At 38.4% G+C, this 21,581-nt stretch overlaps 1 protein-coding gene across 1 annotated transcript in view; it reads left to right on the top strand.

The window, feature by feature from the left end:
- The first annotated feature begins 301 nt into the window (after positions 1–301).
- LOC134742739 (amiloride-sensitive sodium channel subunit gamma-like) overlaps positions 302–21,581 on the top strand; it is a 41,171-nt gene continuing 19,891 nt past the window's right edge. Inside the window, exons 1-5 of the mRNA XM_063675926.1 lie at positions 302–319; positions 2,018–2,179; positions 5,000–5,152; positions 18,447–18,550; positions 18,929–19,082. Of these exons, the coding sequence (XP_063531996.1) occupies positions 302–319; positions 2,018–2,179; positions 5,000–5,152; positions 18,447–18,550; positions 18,929–19,082 (591 nt within the window). The remainder of the gene's footprint in view (positions 320–2,017; positions 2,180–4,999; positions 5,153–18,446; positions 18,551–18,928; positions 19,083–21,581) is intronic.

Genomic DNA, 21,581 nt, shown 5'->3' with positions numbered 1-21,581 from the left:
AACTTGGATAATTGCTTAAGTGTTCATTCACTGGAGGTCTTACCCTAATTAACAGAACAATAATGAATTTACCTTTCGGTAACGTTATTAGCGGCCCTTTTTGGAGGTATTGTTTTACTTAATTTAATTTCTTGGGGCCCATTTGGTGATGGAAAATTTGCTAAATCAAATATTTTTTCATGTGTGAAATATTTCAGTTTTGAAAGTTACGGTTGAGTCACGAAATGTTACAATAGTAATTTTTTTTACAAGGTGCTAATTAATATTGATAACCATAACCAAGCATTAGAAAGACTCCAAAATGTTAATAGCTCCTGAGGTAATAAATAGTATGAAACCTTTTTGGACCTTATTGATTATCTTTTTTATTTATGACATTAATAATATCAATGAGGATATAATAAGATAGAGCGGTACTGTCATAGTAAATTTTGTAACCACTGTAAATTCACTGCCATCTATCTATATACTTTAAAACTAAAAATGAAGATTTATAAAAATACGTCAAAATGTATTATAATATGGATAAATGATTTTTTTTGCATTAATTATTTTTATATGATTTTGACCCATGTTTTTTCACTGGTATAAGTTAAAATTATAAATAACAAACGAAACAGTCACCGCCCTCTATACGAGAGTAGGTCAAAACTAGTGGCGCCATCTGATCGAGAATCAAATTTTCGTGATTTTCGAGGCACGTTTTTTCCTTGGACTGTATCCATCTATTACGGAGTTATATCTATCTTTGATATTATTAATCTTATTAAGATTCTGACTTTTGACAAATGTCATCATTGCCGCACATTTTCGAACAAATTGTCTAAAACACTGCCAATGATTAATACAGTATATTTCTTTTTGTTGTCGATCATTGGAATTAATTTTTGTTTGAAAATGTATTTTTATATCTTTAGTTCTAGTTAAAAAAGTATTATCGTTGAGCATTCCTGAGAAGTAACCCTACGTGGGAATATTGGGTTTGTCCAATGGCTAATACCCTGGGAATTTTATGAAATGATTTTTTCGGCCGGGCCCTAATCTTTTAACCTCGTAAGGCCCAATGTGCATTACAATGTACACTCTGTTTCAATCTAATTTCAACTTTACACTAACTGAATTAAGTAGCATTTCTTATGTTTCATTGTTTTCTAAAACAAACGAAAGTCACCCTAATCTACTATACAACAAGGTTTAAATTAAAAATAGGAAAACTTTGTATGGTGGGCGTTACGAGGTTAAACAAAGTCTTTGTTGCTTTCATGGAGATACGTACGTCTTATGTCGGCTATACACACTCATCTAGAGCCTCTCGCCGGGAGTCTCGGCACCGCGGCGATCCAATGCGATGCTTACTAGTTGTTTGAAGAGCATTTGCTCTTTGAATTACAAAGCTAGCGTTTTTTAATATATGTGAAGGGTTCAAAAACATGATTACGTTATTATGTTAAGGTTCTCTGCCTTTTCGCCGAAAATTGTATTGCCGAATTTCATTTACCAACCAACTTTTCACAGAAGTCTCATTTGGCCGAATTTCATTTCCTAACTTTACATAATCCAACCTAAGCTAACCCAACCTAGTACGTCATTTTCATTTCCCAACTATGGGGTTGGGAAATAAAATGGTTGCGAAATAATTATTTGTTAAAAGTTATTCGGCCAAATGAAACTTATGCGAAAAGTTGGTTGGCAAGTAGACACGTAACTATATATCGTAGCTATTAATAAACAGATTTGCACAGATTTATCGATCATGTGTATGACAAATAGTTGTAGATTATCGTTCATATATTAAACCTTAGATTTATCTGCACAGTCTAAAATCGCTACGATGTATAAGTAACGTGTGTAGCCGGCATTAAAAGCCTCCTCCGCCTTTTCCTTTCCTAAATTTATGTGAATTTCATGTGAACCTATTTTTGTACAATAAAGTATTTACTATTACTAGTAGTAATACACTACTACTAAAAGTAGTAATTTACTACTACTAAAAGCAACTGTATCAAAACACTTTCAGATGTACGTTTTCAACGCAGACAACAAAGTATCCAAGATTACCAACTTCATAACTATGTCGGAGTCCAAATACTATAATGTTGACATTGATTTATTTGTCATTGAGTCATCGGCGGATGTCAAGGCGCTTTCTCTGAAGAAGAGGAAATGTTCTCTAAACAGCGTAAGTTCTGAAAGTAGCACGACAAGCGTTGATAACGACAAATTATAGCCCCGTCTTCTTATCGCGCCGCGGCGCGGTATCAGAAAAGTCGGGTTAGAGCCCTTTCCCACGACAAGATCCAATTTTTGCAAATACAAAAAAAGTCTATTTTTAGGGTTCCGTACCCAAAGGGTAAAAACGGGACCCTATTACTACGACTCCGCTGTCCGTCTGTCTGTCCGTCTGTCACCAGGCTGTATCTCATGAACCGTGGTAGCTAGACAGTTGAAATTTTCACAGATGATGTATTTCTGTTGCCGCTATAACAACAAATATTAAAAAGTACGGAACCCTCGGTGCGCGAGTCCGACTCGCACTTGGCCGGTTTTTATTGTATGATTGCGTGTGTATAATTTTATTGTATGGTTTCTTAAATTGAATATTGCGATTGTTTTGATGTACCTAATTTTACATGTGAACTGCTTAAAGAATGGCTTTCTATTTTCTTCAGGACCAAGGCATCAGTGCAAATCAAAATTGTATTTCCATGTTGTTGATGATAAAAGTAGTGCACTACTGTAGATGTCTACCTTTTATGTATACAGGTAATTAATAAACTGAAATAGATGTCATATACGAAAGAAAAAGTAACCAAAGCCTCCAGGACGCTGGTTCAATCTCAGCCCTGGACAGGGCTGGGATTGAACCAGCGTCCTTTACATTCGGGCCAGATCATCAGACCCGAGTCACGACGGTATGGGTCGAATTTTCTCGAGTATATACAATCTCTTAAAGTCTTACGCCCTATGATCTACTCTTAAGGTGGAACAGTACAAATCAAAATATTTTCATAAAATACTTTGGTTTGTTTCCAGGTAATGAATATTAAGAGCATGCTCAGTGTGGGATTTCGTAATTGTCTGTCCGTCACAATAGGCAATACCTACTTGAAAAGAACTTCTGTAGTTATACAGGGTGGCAAAAAAATAAGTGCGTTCCCTTTGGGATTATACTGAGCATCTTTTACTATGGGAACAACAACGAAATCGCGAAAAGAAAATTTACCCTCCCATAGAAAATGGACCAGCCAAAATGTATAAAAATCCAAATTTGTTTTCGTGATTTCGGGGTTGGTCCCATAGTAAAAGTGGCTCAGTATATTCCCAAAACCTTCCTGGCAACGGGAATGCACTTATTTTTTAGCCACCGTGTATACATTCAGTCATAATTTTTGCTTGCTATATGCTATTCGTGGGTACTAAATCTTGGCAGCACTTTTGTTTCCTTTAAGTAAGTACTAACTTTATTTTACTTAATGACTTCCATTAAACGGCTCACCCGATCATATATATATATTGAGAGCACTAACACCAGTCTCTCTCTCTCTCTCTCTCTCTCTCTCTCTCTCTCTCTCTCTCTCTCTCTCTTCCTAGCTATCTATTCCACATGGTGGTGGGGTCAGCTTTCCTGCTTAACCTTCTCCACTTAGCCCTGTTCAAGAGTCCACGACATCGTCCTCTGATAACTTGCACTCACTCATGTCCTTTAGCACTACATCCTTACATCTTGGTCTGCCCCTGGATCTTCGACCTGGGATGGGAAGTACCAGTGGTACCTATAATTTCCACCATTTAAATTACAAGGACCCAAGGGGACACATGTGGCCGCCATGTTTAAAATTAATTTGTTTACGTTACATGTCCGTTTTTGGGTCACAAACTTAGATAGATAGATAGAGAAAATAGGCTGTGACAGACGCAGATGGACAGACGGACAGACAGACAGACAGATGCACGAGTGATCCTATAAGGGTTCCGTTTTTTCCTTTTGAGGTACGGAACCCTAATAAATCATTAATTATCTCCAAAATGGACAAATCAGGTTAATTAGAATACCAGTTTCTTCGAGAAAGTTACTTAATTTAAGCTCAGGAATGCACTCTTGTAATTAATGGACTTAAAAAAAACACCCTGTATAACTACTTATACACGTAGTAACCTACGTTAATATTAAATATAGAACCATAAACAGATCATGCAAGTTAATAAGGCCCAAAAAGCAAACAAGTGCTTGGAAAGTTTTCTATAACTTCTGCCGGGTTTTGCGTGAATAATATTTTTTTATTATATGTTTATTAGGGTTCCATAAATAATAAAAGATATAAATAAGTCACTCCATACATCAGTATCCTTAATTAATAAACAATATGTTGTATAGGAGGTATGGTTCCTATAATATACTATTAAAATATTTTAAACTAACTTAAAAATTGACACTTATTAAGATTAAAGTTATATTATGAATAATGTTTCGCAAACCTCGCTTAAAATTTAATATAAATGAGTTGGACCCTGGTATGTCCTTAAACTACGTCCAAAAGAGAGGTATGGGCACTGTGAATGACATCTCGCTTTGTGTGGTAGGGCACAGGACAGCGGATGTCATTCCAGATCTAGAGCAGAGCCCAACTGGGGAGGTACCTCCACCTTACAGAAAACCGCAGCCAAATAACACTAGACCCTACTAATAGTGTTGTGTTCCTGCCGGTGAGTAAGGTTGCCAGAGCTCGAGGGAGAGGAGTGTTAGGGTCGGCAACGCGCATGTAACTCCATGTAACCGAGACTGCTTAACATCAGGCGGGCCGTATGCTTGTTTGCCACCGACGTAGTATAAAAAAAAGATATTATTAATGTATGGAGCGAGCACTCTAAGCTAACGTATTTCTCTATGTAGTAACTAAGAGGCTGTGTAAATACGAGTAGGTACTCCATAACTATTTGTTTGATAAAAGAAATATTTTCGGAAATGTTGTTGTCGTCCTATGGTACCCCATTGGTACAGAGGACCTTCTTGAGACGTCGCCATCCGCTCCTGTCCTGTGCCTCGGGCTCCGCGTCCCTCCAACTCAGTCCTGCTGCCCGCAGCTCAGCGTCGACAGTGCTGCCATGTGAGCACCGGCCGGCCACGTCGCCTGCTCCCGTGCGGCTTCCACTTGTAAGCGATCCTGGCCGTGTTGTCCTCTGGTCTTCGGAGGGTTTGCCATATCTAATTCTTCGGAAATAATCGAATCGGAAATTTTCGGAAATAATCGCTTCGAAAGTGGACATAAATGAGTGCCCCCTAATTTATGAACCGCAAGTCCAAAAACCATAAAAAATATGAAGTAATGAGCATGTCTGGTTAAACCGCCACCTTCGCCTCCTTATGCGTGTTCTACCGCTTGTACAATGGGCTGTGCTCTGAAGAACTGTTTGACATGATGCCAACGGCCGCTTTCTATCACCGCACCGCTCGCCATTGGCAGGGTGTTCATCCTCACACCCTAGCACCTAAATGGTCGCGTACTGTGCGGTTTTCCTCCCGCGTACGCTTCGGCTGTGGAATGAGCTCCCTGCCGAGGTTTTCCCGAGGGGCTACAGTATGAGGTTCTTCAAAAAAGGAGTGTACAGGTTTTTAAAGGGTCGGCAACGCGCATGTAATATCTCTGGTGTTGCAGGCGTCCATAGGCTACGGTGACTGCTTACCATCAGGCGGGCCGTATACTTGTTTGCCACCGTCGTGGTATTTAAAAAAAAAAAAACCGCCAAAATCAGGCAGCAATGTCGCGCCACTCGTGCCGCATAACTACAGCTGTAATGCTGGTCTATCTAGTCTGAATCCGAAAGATACCCACCCTGACCACTGCATAAAAATAAACCGGCCAAGTGCGAGTCGGACTCGCGCACCGAAGGTTCCTTACTTTTTAGTATTTGTTGTTATAGCGGCAACATAAAAACATTTGAAGTTTTGAGTAAAAAACTCAACTGTCTAGCTATTACGGTTCATGAGATACAGCCAGGTGACAGACAGACGGACAATTTCCTCCCGCGTACGCTTCGGCTGTGGAATGAGCTCCCTGCCGAGGTTTTCCCGAGGGGCTACAGTATGAGGTTCTTCAAAAAAGGAGTGTACAGGTTTTTAAAGGGTCGGCAACGCGCGTGTAATATATCCGGTGTTGCAGGCGTCCATAGGCTACGGTAACTGCTTACCATCAGGTGGGCCGTATGATTGATTGCCACCGACGTTGTATAAAAAAAAAACGCTTTTTGAGGTCCGCAAAAAGTAATTCCTTCTTACACTTCTTAGTAAAAGGAAGTTCTTTATAATCTGTGTACTGTGACGGACGGCCAACTACAGAACCCTGCAATAAGCATAGCCCGATATGCTACTGCCAGGTTTTTCAGCAACATATTTTTAAATTAATTTTTAACAAGCAGAAACATCTGCGATCGATGCTATTAAGCTTAGAATAAATTTTAAAAGTGGAAAAATTACTGCCTTGGGTGAGACTTGAACTCACGGCCTCTGGATCGATACTCCAGCGCTCTGCTAACTGAGCCACCAAGACCTAATCCATAGTCAGCAAATCTTCCCACTATATGGGTCTAGGGGACCCTAGCGACATCTACCGTAAGAGTGTTACACTTCTTAAACGGCCACCGGAGTTCCAAGTGTCACCCAAGGCAGTAATTTTTCCACTTTTAAAAATTTATTCTAAGCTAAACATATTTTTAGTCGCTTTTTCTCCGTACATAATAGGTACCCTACAATAAGAATGAAATGGCCGTCATTTTTTGAGCTTAAATATAAATCCGAGATCAAAGCTGAGATTTTTAATAACTCGAGCTTACAATTTTGTTATCTCCCCACATTTTTTGACAAGACAAAATTAATTTTGTATACAGAGTCCGTAGCAGATGGTAAGTTTACAGACTCTGTCAAATTACCCCATTACACACACACCAACACACTTCACACACACCAACACACTTCTCGCACACTACCTCAATTTATTAGGATAGGTCAGCGACCCCTAATGTTTTTTTAAGGTGTCATTTTTTTAGTTTTGTATTAACTACTGGCCGTCTTTAAGGAAGTGAGACTGAAAAAGGAACATTGTAAAAAGACAGAGAAAATATCATTTGATCTAGCTTTCTTTTGTATTATTTCCTTTATTGAGATATTCGTTTCGTAAAGTTAAACTGAATTTTAGAAGTTTTTAAATCAGATTGACAATTTTAGTTACTACTCTAACTTCTTTGATAAGAAGCAAAATCGAATGAATAGAGATAATAAAAAATGTAACGGCAGAATGGACATTATATCACCCGGCTATTACGCAAATTTTATTTAATTTTGAATACAATACTGGTATACTTTTTGTATCCGTGTATGATTTGCTGTCAAAACAATTGTCTTAATTAATTGTCATTAGATCGCGTCCAGCGACACGTCTGCTCGGAACGAGCCCGACCGGGCGTTAAATTATTAATACGCGATTAAATTAATACGTAATGCGACGAAATTAAAAACACGTTTAACATACCTGGCAACATACCAAAAACACGTTACTACGTGATATAGTCGGGTACATTATTGCCCACCAAGCTCTGGTGGGTAGGTAACAACAATACATCTTACCCTTTTGACGTAGCAGAACTTTTAAGAAGTATTCAGAAATGAAAACTGAGACTGACAAGGGCAAACAATAATTTCTCTGTTACCTGCACTGTTGCCTACTGGAAAGTTCCATAAGACCATCTCGTTCGGTCATCTCCCCCGTCCCCCCTTATCGCTTCTATAGCATTTTTACTCTGAAATACAAAACCGTACAGCGTCATCTATATTATTTATTGGTAGGTAAATAAATAAAGGTATTTTCTTTCTTTCTTTCATTAGCTGTTCAATTCGAAACACGGATTTGTCCTTTAAATACAATCAATCTTTTATATAGGTATTTATTTTTACATCTGACTCAAATAAATGTAATTCTATTTTTACTTATTTACTGAATTGCTGCTCTAATGGGAAAAGGAGAGATGCTTTATATTTAACTCAGGATATTGATAAGTATTCATAACAAAAGATAAAGTTAGAAAATTGACATAATGGACGATGACATTTAAGGAGATGGATGGAGTATCGAAGATGAAAATAAGCCTTAGTTTTTAATAGAATTAATGTTTTAGCTGAAGATTTATACGTGGAAAATTTTCCAAATTGCACATGGGAGCAGCACTTATGTATCAATTCGCAGTATGGTAAGTGGCGTTAACAATTAAGAGCCGATTGTTCAGTCCCCAGTTAAAGAGACTGATAGGATTTATTCCATTGATAACACGATTCTCATGTGTCATTCTCATATAGACAATAGTGGCATGGTGGTGTATTTAAATTTAAAGTGAATAAATAAAATAAAATAAACGAAGGAATGGAAAGATTGGCACGCTTCTGCCCAGGTAGCTAAATGACGTCAGCGAATAAATGCTGTTAGGGTGTAGCTTCCGTAGCTGAGTTGATTAAGAGCGATTGGTGTTCTGAAAGATCGCAAGTTCGAGTCACGCCGGAAGCGGTGAATTTTTAAATTTTTCCTTTAAGGCCATTCCATCGGTTTGCCGCTGTCACTGTCACATTTCTCAAGAAAGAACGGGAAAGATAATGCACGCCAAGTGTTAATTTTGATCGAATTTTGTCGATTTTTATTTATTTTAAAAACGTTACCTTACAATATCGAAATTCGAAAGCTATGAAATTACTATTTAAGTTAAGATTGTTTTTTCTTCTTTTTTGTTTATATATCACATAATAAATAACCGAGTAAAGTTGGATTAAAAGTCCGAGTTAGAGGTTACTTTGGGAATTAATTGTATCGAGCGAAGTGTCATAATTCGTGTATAGGAAGCTATGTTATTAAAGATAATATAGTCAAGAACTACATATATTTTTTCCACGTCTACTAATATCAACGCCTCTTAGAGAAACATGATCATGTAAGGAGATTTTTCGCCTTTTGGCTCAGGGAACCGCCTTAATGTAATTTTTTTAACGTTAGCTTATTTCAGAAAAATCTTCGTTTGACATGCAATCGCTTATCGGCATTAATGATTGCTATCAGAGGTGTGACTACGTGGAGTACGACCCGAAGGCGGAGTTCTTAAAAATGATAAGGACGTACGTAATTGTGGTTTATCTACTCCAGCACTTCTATTTGCCATATAACATTTAAAACTTTCGCGGTTTAAACACATATTAAATCACATTTAGAAACGGGTCTATCGCGAATTTATTTTGTTACCTTTATTTACCGACGTTTCGACACAGGTTTCACTGGTCGTGGTCGCGGCTAACTGACGTCCCAGCAAAATGTCAAAACAGAGATTTGTGTGACTACCCCACGAAAAGTGCATTTAAAGTTCGAGGTAGACATCACATTTTCAAACCACCCACTACACAAAAAAGTTAATTATTGTCAATAGTCCGACACACAACACTCACAACATCCGCGCACACATCCGAAGATAGACCCCTTGGTTTTAACTTCTGGATCACTGGTCCCCAAGTTGCCGATAAGTTAAAACCATCTTCCCTATTAAAATTTCTGGGGTGCTTCTTGATTTCAATCGCTTCTCGCACAACTCGAGGATAATAATGGCGTTCAGTGGAGACAACTTTTGGTTTATGAAGCTCAATCCAGTGATTTGCGCCGCATGTAAGTAGATGTTCGGCGAAATAAATTCGCGATAGACCCGTTTCTATTTGCCAATTAAATGACTGCCAGTGATATCTATATAAACTTCATTAGAAGCGCGGCGTGTGGGGTGCCGGGCCCAAAATAGTCATCATAAAGGATGACTCACGTTAGACCGGGCCGTGTCCGGGCCGGAGCTTCCGGCGCTTCGTTTTCTATGGAAAGCATCACGTGACCACCTGTCATGTCATAGAAAAGTAAGCGCCGGAAGCTCCGACCCGGACACGGCCCGGTCTAACGTGAGTCATCCTTAAATGTACAACTGTTATTTTTTTTAAATGCTGTTATCTCAATAAATTATTATTATTCTTATTCTAGGCAAAGATCAACACCAAATTGAATTTACTCTTGTATATGCATTTACTTTGATTTTATTTATCATTTAAGTCTTTGCCGCAGTCTTAGAGATAAATTGTGTGCAAATTGGTGCAAATACTCGATTTGTAACTTCGCCCCTTGAATTTTAAGAACCCATATTATGTGCCTGTTGCACAAAATACTATTGTGTCACTGCTACATAATACGGGTGAGGGATTATTGCAACATTACTACTGCAGTATTGCAGCGCGATATTATTGTTAATTGCATTGCTGCCGCAAACGCCTGTGCGGTTTAAGAGGAATTTCCTCCCGCGTACGCTTCGGCTGTGGAATGAGCTCCCTGCCGAGGTTATCCCGAGGGGCTACAGTATGGGGTTCTTCAAAAAAGGAGTGTACAGGTTTTTAAAGGGTCGGCAACGCGCATGTAATATCTCTGGTGTTGCAGGCGTCCATAGGCTACGGTGACTGCTTACCATCAGGCGGGCCATATACTTGTTTGCCACCGTCATGGTATTTAAAAAAAAAACCGCCAAAATCAGGCAGCAATGTCGCGCCACTCGCGCCGCATAACTGCAGCTGTAATGCTGGTGTATCTAGTCTGAATCCGAAAGATACCCACCCTGACCACTGCATAAAAATAAACCGGCCAAGTGCGAGTCCGACTCGCGCACCGAAGGTTCCTTACTTTTTAGTATTTGTTGTTATAGCGGCAACATAAATACATTTGAAGTTTTGAGTAAAAAAATCAACTGTCTAGCTATTACGGTTCATGAGATACAGCCAGGTGACAGACAGACGGACAGCGGAGTCTTTGTAATAGGGTCCCGTTTTTACCCTTTGGGTACGGAACCCTAACAAAGGCTTTTGTTTAACAGATTATTTATAGGTACCCAAAAAATCAACTCAGAAAGTTTCCACTACACTCACAGAAATTTTTTAGTAATTTTAAAATTATAACAATAATTATATATCAATAGAGGGTTACTCTAAACCCTAAAAAAATACCTTCAAGTGCGTTAGAAAACTCCTTCGTTTTAAATTGGAAGGAAATATTTACCCCCTTATTCATAAAGGTCTACTAAAGTTGAGAAGCCGCTAATAATCGTTTGTCCCTTTCCATCATACCAGTACGTCGGAAAGGGACAAACGGTTATTAGCGGCTTCTCAACTTTAGTAGACCTTTATGAATAAGGGGGTAAATATTTCCTACCCATTTAAAACGAAGGAGTTTTCTAACACCATAGAGTAACTTATACTAGAGAGAGTAACGGTACTGTCATAGTAAATTTTGTAACCACAGTAAATTCACTGCCATCTATCGACACAGTTTAAAATTAAAAATGAAGATTTATAAAAATACGATAAAATTTATTTAAATATGGATAAATGTTTTTTTTTATTTGCATTAACTATTTTTATGATTTTGACCCATGCTCTTTCACTGATATGCGTAAAAATTGTTAAATAACAAACGAAACCGTCAACGCCATCTATACGACAGTAGGCCAAAGCTAGTAGCGCCCTCTGATCGAGAGTCAAATTTTCTTGATTTTCGAGGCACGTTTTTTCCTTAGACTGTATCCATCTATTACGGAGTTATATCTATCTTTGCTAACACACTTGAAGGAACGTCCTTGATCGCAGACCGTAGCCAGTATTTTGTGCCCCGTAGCATTTACGGCGGTTATTATATACTAGCTTTTGCCCGCAACTTCGTCTGCGTGGACTTAGTAACCCTAGCTAGAGTAAGAATAGCGCCTGGAGAAAGTCTTATAGCAATTATTCAATTTGAGCATAATATGCACACAAATTAGCAGACACTTCATTAATTATCTCAATTCCACCCCGCTTTTTACTTTCTTAAGGGATGATTTTCGGGATAAAAACTATCATATGTCCTTCTCAGGGATTCAACCTATCTCTATGCCAAATTTCATCTAAATCGATTCAGCGGTTTAAGCGTGAAGAGGGAACACACAGACAGACAGACAGACAGACAGACTTTCGCATTTATAATATTAGTATGGATTTTATAAGCACTGACAATTTTTTTGTGAAAATGGTTTCTTTCACAAAGTAAAATCCTGTAGGTTGCTTGAATTTTCGATATATTCCTTGAAGCATAAATACCATAGCATGGTCAGCAATATCACTTGATCTTTCAATAGAGCTTAAACTAGAGATTAAACTTTTTTTGCGTTCCTCTTTTGTCCATGAGTGTATATTAAAGTTAGCTTAAACGGACTACGATTCTGTTCCAGTGGTAAGAATGACACGTACACAGAAGTGGGGATCGCTTACGCAGCCAGCACCTGCTTGAAGTACAGGAGAGAGGTTATCTACACTTGGGACCAGATGTTAGGTACGAGCATAGAGGCCAGACGGTTAAAACTAGCATTCTGATATTAACATTATATGATTACTAGCTTTTGCCCGCGACTTCGTCTGCGCAGAGTTAGTAATTTGAGTAGTTTATTTTTTATCCAATCTGCTTTATCATTTTTATCGATTTCCCATACAAACTTCCACCCCCCTTTTCACCCCCTTAAAGGACGATTTCTGGGATAAAAACTACCCTATGTCCTTCCCCGGGACTCAAACTATCTCTATACCAAATTTCAACTAAATTGGTTCAGCGGTTTAAGCGTGAAGAGGTAACAGACAGACACACTTTCGCATTTATAATATTAGTATGGATATCTAAATGATGTTAGTCGCGCGTGCGTTTCGCACGTTTCTTCTTCTCAGTCGTACACTCTTGTCAGAGTAAACAACTTAGAGTAAACAAACTAATAAAATGTCTTAAATCTACGACCTCTAAAAGTAATAAAAGCTTATAAAAAATATATTTTCCCCAATAACTTATTTCTTTATTTCCAGCTAATCTCGGCGGCATATTCGGCCTCTGTATTGGCGGCTCCATCATAAGCGTTATAGAAATTGTATGGTTTTTAGTAGACTTGCTCGTCACAACCTTCAATTTCAAAGGAAATAAATCTACAACAAAGATATTTGTCATCGAACAAAGCCTTGCTAAGAAGAATGATAAAAGTGAAAACGCTAGATACAAATTTGTGAACTAATTTCCTCCTCCAATTTTACAAATACAAATTTAATACAATTGTTTTTTTTTCCAGAAAAATATTAGAGCATTTGCAATTTATACTGACCCCCACACTAGGCAAAGCTTGTCCCGTGATTTTATTGACATCGAAAAGTATAACTAATACTATTACTTATTCTGTGGTATAACTATTGTTACAGTACCTACAATCTACGAAGGTTGACTGGTAGAGAATGCCTCATAGCATTAAGTCCGCCTTTTGTACGATTGTATTTTCTTTTGTGCAATAAAGATTAAATAAATAAATAAATAAATCTTACTAATCCGGCACTAATGCTAAAGAGAGCCGGATTTGCTAGGTTACAGGGTTCTTTAAACCACCAGAAATGCTAAAATAAAATGTAAGAAAATTTTCTGTTTGTTTTATTTATTGTTTTTAATTTTACTTACCACAGTAAATTGAGTCACGAAAAATAACACGCAAAAAGTTTGTGAGGCCAATTCGAACGTAGGGTAAACGCATTATTTGGTGACACGCCTAATTCGGTGATACAAGTTTTGAAGCATGACACCCAGGAAAGCTAGTGAATTTAAATGGGACCTCCCTTCGGCGGCTTTGCCGTTCACTAGCTTTCCTGGGTGTCATGCTTCAAAACTTGTATCACCGAATTAGGGGTGTCACCAAATAATGCAAGTTTACCCCTCACTGACATAATGTCACTACTTATACTGTGATAATGTGATGTCATTACAGTTATCGTGCGTCTCGCCCTTGGCGCGAGCTAATATAATATAGTTTGCCAAGGGACTGTCTCATTTAAAACATAGACAGAGAGAATCATACTATCTTTGTCTTACACTAGTACTAGCACCCAAAAGAAAAGGATGAGTATAGTTTTTTTTTTGTTGACCAAATATAGGTAAGGGTAAGGTACAATCAAATAATTCAATTTCTTTCAAAAAAACTATACTCATCCTTTTCTTTTGCATGCTATTGTCACTGTGACAAGGTACGAAATGGTACTGAATTTTAATTCCTTCGCCGTAACGAGCGAAATGCATGATAACTAAATGACATTTTTTAGATATCGGGTTGATACTTTACTCGTAATATATCAGTGTAGAGCGCTTGATATTTGCTATTTTTAAGTAGTTATTTTATTAAAAACTGTAATAGATATTGAAGAAAAAGTGACGAAGCCCTCCAGTGGTGAAGGCCGGATTCGAACCGGCGTCTTTAGCTATCGCGGCTAACGCCATGAACCCCTAGGCCACCCCGCCACGCTAGTTATTTTATTCTTTACTTTTTCCTATTGACATCTTAAGCCTAATATCAAGGCTAGTCAAGATTTGCGCATTACTGTCAAAAATGATAGATGATTAAATAGGTAATTAACTTTACATTTCATAACTATTTTACATTTAAAATATGAGGTCTGTCGCTTGTATGAACTGATTTCCATTTTCTCATTACATGGCAGTCATATTTTTCAAGGATTGCTCTCAAGAGGCTATTGGGACTAATAACAAAATGGGTTTTTTCTCTATATGTAGAACTAGCTTTTGCCCGCGACTTCGTCTGCGTGGAACTAGTAATTTGGGTACGTTAATTCTTAAACAAATTTTTTCACCCCCAAATTGGTCCACACTATACATTTCCACCCCATTTTTACACCCTTAAGGGATGATTTCGGGGATAAAAGTTTTTCTATATCCTTTCCCACAGCTCAAACTATCCCTATACCAAGTTTCATCTAAATCGGTTCAGCGGTTATTAATTCCCCATACAAATTTCCACTACCCTTTTCACCCCCTTGAAGGGTGAGTTCTGGGATAAAAAGTATCCTATGTCCTTCCCCGGGACTCAAACTATCTGTATACCAAATTTCAACTAAATCGGTTCAGCGGTTTAAGCGTGAAGAGGTAACAGACAGACAGACAGACTTTCGCATTTATAATATTAGTATGGATAATTCGATTGTGACATATAGTTTTGAATGGGAACTGTAACTATATCTATCCAATAAATTTTATCGAAATCTGACGAAAACAAGAAATAAAGAACAAATATAAATTAGCCCTAATGGTATTACAATAAAACAAAGGCCAAGTAAACAGACCGTTGATTAGATTGTAACGAAATCAATGGGCTGTGAAATGACCGATTCCATGTCTCCACTTAACTGGCAATCTGTTTTGTATAGCGACATTAGCGACCAAATTCAGGAAGAAATGAATGGCGTTTTTGCAGAGGCCTAATATCGCTTCATTTGTACATACATTACATATCAACTTACATACAAACTTGGAAATTCTCGAATAAGGTAAAGGACAAAATAAAAACGTTTCAGAGAACGTGTCCTTTGGACCCGGGTATGTCCTTAAACTACGTCCGGACCCGGGTATGTCCTTAAACTTCGTCCAAAAGAGAGGCATGGGCACTGTGAATGACATCTCGCTTTGTGTGGTACAGGACAGCGGATGTCATTCCAGATCTAGAGCAGATCCCAACTGGGGAAGTACCTCCACCTTACAGAAAACCGCAGCCAAATAACACTAGACCCTACTCATAGTGTTGTGTTCCTGCCGGTGAGTAAGGTTGCCAGAGCTCAACGAGGGAGAGGAGTGTTAGGGTCGGCAACGCGCATGTAACTCCTCTGGAGTTGCAGGCGTACATAGGCTACGGAGACTGCTTAACATCAGACGGGCCGTATGCTTGTTTGCCACCGACGTAGTATAAAAAAAAAAGAAGCATGGAACCATACAAAATGGAGAACGGTCTCGAGAACGGCATAACTAAAAATTTATACCCGACATAAAAATACGTTTCATACCAATTTTCATGTATTTTAAGATTTTTAAGCATGACGTTTTAAGATGAGTGCGTAACTTCAATTGTACATAATATAGGAGCGGCTTTTGGCGGTGCGTTCATGCGTTCATGTAACTCTTAAGAGTCTCCGGCAAGCTCGGTTCTCCATACAAACGTAGTTCCGCTCTCATTTTAAAATTACTAGCTAGATTGCTCTGAAACTTTGTACTTACAATAGGATAAGGTATTTTTTATTTATTTAAACTTTATTGCACAAATTTACACAAAAAGAGTACAAATGGCGGACTTAACGCCTTGAGGCATTCTCTACCAGTCAACCATTGGGCTAAACAGAGACAGTTAGTTTGATGCAGGATTGTAAAGAGTAAATATGAAAAAGATCCAAGTCAGACTACTATGATACTATATTTACACAAATATCTATAAAGAAAATAATAATACCTATATACCTACATGTTTTTTTTATGAAATAGGAGGCAAACGAGCAGACGGATCACCTGATGATAAGCGATTACCGCCGCCCATGGACACCCGCAACACCAGAGGGGTTGTAAGTGCGTTGCCGGCCTTTAAGATGGGAATACGCTCTTTTCTTGAAGGTTTGAAGGTCATATCGGTCCGGAAATACCGCAGGCGACAGTTCATTCCACAGTTACACATGTATGTCTGATGTAATTAGTTTATGTAGCTTCAGATACCATAGTTAAAAAAATACAGCGTATTTAAGTTTTTCATACAAAAACTTGTTTTTGCTCTATTTCGTTTGTTTCATAAACTGGAACTATATAAACTAATTTCAGACCTAGATATACCTCATGTCATGGCAAAGTTTTATTACAGTCCAACGCGTAGTTTTAAAATGAGAGCGGAACTACGTTTGTATGGGAAGGTGCTATTCGGCCGAGCTTGCCAGGGACTCATAACCTAATACATAAGATTGTTTTGATCATTTAAACTCTCGCGTTTTGTCCACATAATTAATGTAATTTCGGGTCTAACGCTATTAAATTTCATTATTTTACCTTTTTCCCGACGTTAGTCCCGTTAATGACATTAATTATTATTTTGATTGTTTTGTAACTCAATTACGTTTATTTTCAACTTGTATTTATAACGACGACGACGACGGAATAAACATGAACAAATGTTGTAAGCAAATATTTTGTATAGATCAGTAGGTACCTATCAAACCTACAAAACCTTCTAATACCCGATTTAATTGACAAGGAAGCTTTCTATTTTTTAGTTTTAACAAAATTGATAGGTTTTTTACTTAATGCTGTTTTAATACCTGTGAAACTTTTTGAAACAAAAACTAATTAACTTTATGATTTAAAGGAACTACATAAAACGCGACCAAAGTAGTTTTTAATTATTTTACTACGAGTTAAAACATTGATTTCTTTGTTGGATACTGCACTACAAGTAAGCGTAACAGATGGTTCAATCTCATATTTAGAACTTTCTATTTTTGAGTTAATAAGTTTAGGACAATTCTGTACTTAATTAACTAAGCTGTTTAACATGGGTCTTAAATGGCGTAAAAAACAAGAAAAGTCACAAAAAATCTATAAAGAAAAAACTAGCACGTTTTTAGAAAATGTCACTACAATTCACGGGACAAATCAATTCCAACTGAAATCAGGAAGACACAGAGCACTATGGTGGATGGCGATGGCGGCAACTCTTGTTGTAACCGGAGTTTTTATACTGATAATTCAAGAAAAATTACGTAGTGACCAAATATATACGAAGGTAAGAGTAGTATGTCATACTATGAATACAGAGTCACAGGGCGGACACGCTATACATCAAAAATCACTTGCGTTTCTATGTGAACGGCACGTCTGTACACGCGTCGTGTTCATAGTGTAAGTTGCTTAAAAATAGTACTGAGCGGCCGGCAAACGGCCGTCAATCTGCTGTCGCGGGGCGAGGTAATTCGAATCGGGGCGGGGCGATGCGTGGCCGTTCTGTATGATAATACTATTATTTATTCTGTGACAGAGTGATATAAGCCGGTTGTCGGCTATCGAGGGAAGCGGCCATGTGAGCCGATCCATGCAATTACGCTCTAATACACATGCTTCTCGCTATCTAACCACCCTTGTACGTAGTCTTACTATCAAACTGCATATCATTTCACCACGTCCCCAATAGGTCCTATGTAGAAGTATTTAGGGATACTCTGATGTGTGTTCTATCGCTTGTACAATGGGCTGTACTCTGAAGAATTGTTGGGAATGACGCCAAATGCCACTTACTATCACCGCACCGCACCGCTCGCCGTCGGCAGTGTTCATCCGCACACCCTAGAGCCTAAAGGGGCCCAGCCCACTGACTATAAGTCCGCCGGACGATATCGGCCTGCCAGTTACAACAAAAAATTAACAGTTCCGAACAACTGACAGGCCGATATCGTCCAGCGGACTGATCAGTGGGCCCCATAAATGGTCGAGCGGTCTGCTCTGGGCGAACTAACAATGACCATGATCGTTTTCCAGGTAGACTCGACCTGCCAGGTGAACCAGGTGCCTTTCCCCTGCATCAGCATCTGTAACATGAACATGGTCTCCGTTAGAGAGACTGCCAATATCGCTGAACTTTTGTAAGTATGGGTAAACAACTGTGTTATTTTATTATTGGAAGACAAACAGCTTACAATTATACAGAATATAATTTATATGACTAATACATGATGATGGATAGGAACGAATGGCGAAACCTAGTATCGGAGGCCAAGATCCACTTCGGGTCGCTGAGCCAGCGAAGTAAGTAGTAAGTAAGTAATCCATGAGCACAAACAGTTTAATAATAGAACAGTTTAATAATAATAGAATAAAGCAGAATTTACCGTGGGACTGCCAGGACAATTCGAACAGATAAATGATGTCATTCAGCATTCTGCTGTCAGTGCGCGTTCGAATTGGAGTCGATCTGTGTTAAATTGTCCTATAATATTTATTTATTTATTATTAATTTTCAGGAAGAAACACAACCGAACAGAAAAAGAGATCGGTAAGTTCCTTGAAGACTTACCGAAACTGAAACACAATATAACGCCGTACGCGCACAACGCCACGGATATAATGAACATCCTAAAGGGATATTTCTATACCATGGACACCATTATGGAAGAGGTGAAGTTTGCGGGAACATAACATTTTCTATTTTATAAAATACAAATGAAAACGAGGTATGGATGGTATAGAAAGGATCGCAATCTCTTGTGGCAGAATTGTTGTAAAAGTGACCGCGTTAAGCTTTAAATAATAGTTCCTAATCTCTCCGGTGGCGCTATTTAGGCTCTGGGACATGAGTATAACATGAACCATATAAGGCAACAAATAACCCGACCAAATTACGTAGGTTGTTTTTGATAGTATTTCGGTGTATGGTGGCGCCGCCTAATTACTGTTTTTTGATGGACACTTTTCATACATAGAGATTTGGCTCCTTTATACAGTCTCCATGAAACGAGGTATTATTTTACTGTGGAAACTCGATATCACGAATCTCAAGACAAAATCTGTTAAAAAGTTCGACAAGTTTAAGTCAGAGAGGTTCTTATATTTATAGGTTATATTGTTCGTCTTACAGAGGTTTCGAGTTACTGAGGGAAAAATAATGAAAAATGGTATTAAAGAGGTAATCATGAAAACGCGTCAAGTACAATTTAATCTTGTTGACCTTTTGTCCTTTTGCTCGCGACTTCGTCTGCGTGCACTTAGTAGCCGCAGCTAGAGTAATAATAGCGCCTGGATAAAGTGTAATAGCAATCATGCAATTTGAGCATATGCTTAATTACTTATGTACATACAAAAATTATCAGGCACTTCATTAATTATTTCAGTTCCACCCCACTTTCGACCCTCTTAAGGGATGTTTTTCGTGATAAAAACTATCCTATGTCCTTCTCCGGGACTCAAACTATCTCTGTGCCAAATTTCAACTAAATCTGTTCTGCGGTTTAGTCGTGAAGATGACACAGACACAGACTCGTGTTACCGAGGTTTGATAATAAATAACTTCGATATAATAAAGGTGCTAAAACAAGACAATCAACATAAGATAAGATAAGATAAGATAAGATATTTCTTTATTGTACAATAACTACAATACAATACACTAAACCGGTAGTACTATTAGTTATTCTGTGACTAAACTAAACTACAGCTAAACTGTGGAATGAACTGTCACCTGCGATATTTCCGGACCGATACGACCTTCAAACCTTCAAGAAAAGAGCGTACTCCCATCTTAAAGGCCGTCAACGAACTTGCAACCAGGGACCGGACAACCCTTTCCGCGATAAAACCCTTTCAATGGGCGACACTTAAACACGGCTAATACATTGAAAGACTTTCCCTTTTGAACTGCAAGCCCATTCATACCCCTACCTTTGACTAACCCTTACCGAAAAGCTAACCAAAAATAAGGCTAGCCCTTAATAAGGGTTACCCTTATCTTTAAGCGCTTTTTATAAAGGTTTCCCTTTGCGTGAAAGAGACAGGATTAGTCTACGGTAGTGTATGAAAAGGAAAGAAAATACGTGCCTAGTCAAAGAACGCCGCCGTCGCCGCCGACGATCGCTCGGATTCGAAGTAATGTGTGCTTTATGAACAAGTATGAACAAGGAACATAGACGACTTAAATTAGCACGCTTATATGCTAAAAGTGAAGCCCTTTATAAGGCTAACCCTTATAAGCAATATGCAAGGTGTTGGTGAGCGGATGATAAGGGTTTTGTAAGGGTATTTGGGCTACCGATTACTCAAATGTGGTAGCTTTATATAAGGGTTTTTAAAAGCAAAACAAAGGGTTTCGTCTGGCAAAGGGTATGGTGAGTTAAGCCTTATGCAATACCCTTATAAAACCCCGATAAGGGATAGCGGGCCGGTCCCTGCTTGCAGCACCTCAGGTGTTGCGGGTGTCCATGGGCGGCGGTGATCGCTTACCATCAGGTGATCCGTCTGCAAAAAATAATAATTTCGAAACAAATTTGGGATCAAAGAAGGCAGATTTTACGGTAATCCATACAAAAACAAACACCGAAACGTTGTAGCTCAGGTCGCTCAGTGAGCTTTTCAAAAGCGCTCTTAAGTACCCATTTAAGTACGCAAAGTGCTTTCTTTATTTCCACTTAAATCAAAAGGATTAGACGCAGATAATAAACGGAAATAAAAACGGTCACAGACTTTAACCATTGCACGTGGATAAATTAAAACTTTATATAACCTCTCACTTGCGGCCCGCGAGCCTCCCTGGCTATTTTGTATATAATTTTGACAAACGACAATACCTGATAAAGTCATAAATATTAACAAAGTGCGGCCCGCGTCAATTTCGTTAACTACTATGTGGCCCTTGGCTGCTAAAAGGTTGCCGACCCCTGATATACAGGGTGACCTTAGCCATTGGACAAACCCTGATATCCCACGAAGGGATACTTCTCAGGAATGCTTTAACTTTAATATTTTTTATAATTAGAACGTTTTTTTGTTTTTCAAACAAAAATTAATTTCAATGATCTTCAACAAAAAGAAACATACTGTAAATGAGCGTCAATGATGACATTTGTCAAAACTCAGAATCTTATTAATGTCGTCATAAATAAAAAACCGGCCAAGTGCGAGTCG

This window comes from Cydia strobilella, chromosome 7 (assembly GCF_947568885.1).
Source record: "Cydia strobilella chromosome 7, ilCydStro3.1, whole genome shotgun sequence".
Lineage (NCBI taxonomy): Eukaryota > Metazoa > Arthropoda > Insecta > Lepidoptera > Tortricidae > Cydia > Cydia strobilella.
This window is presented reverse-complemented; position numbering and strand designations above follow the sequence as displayed.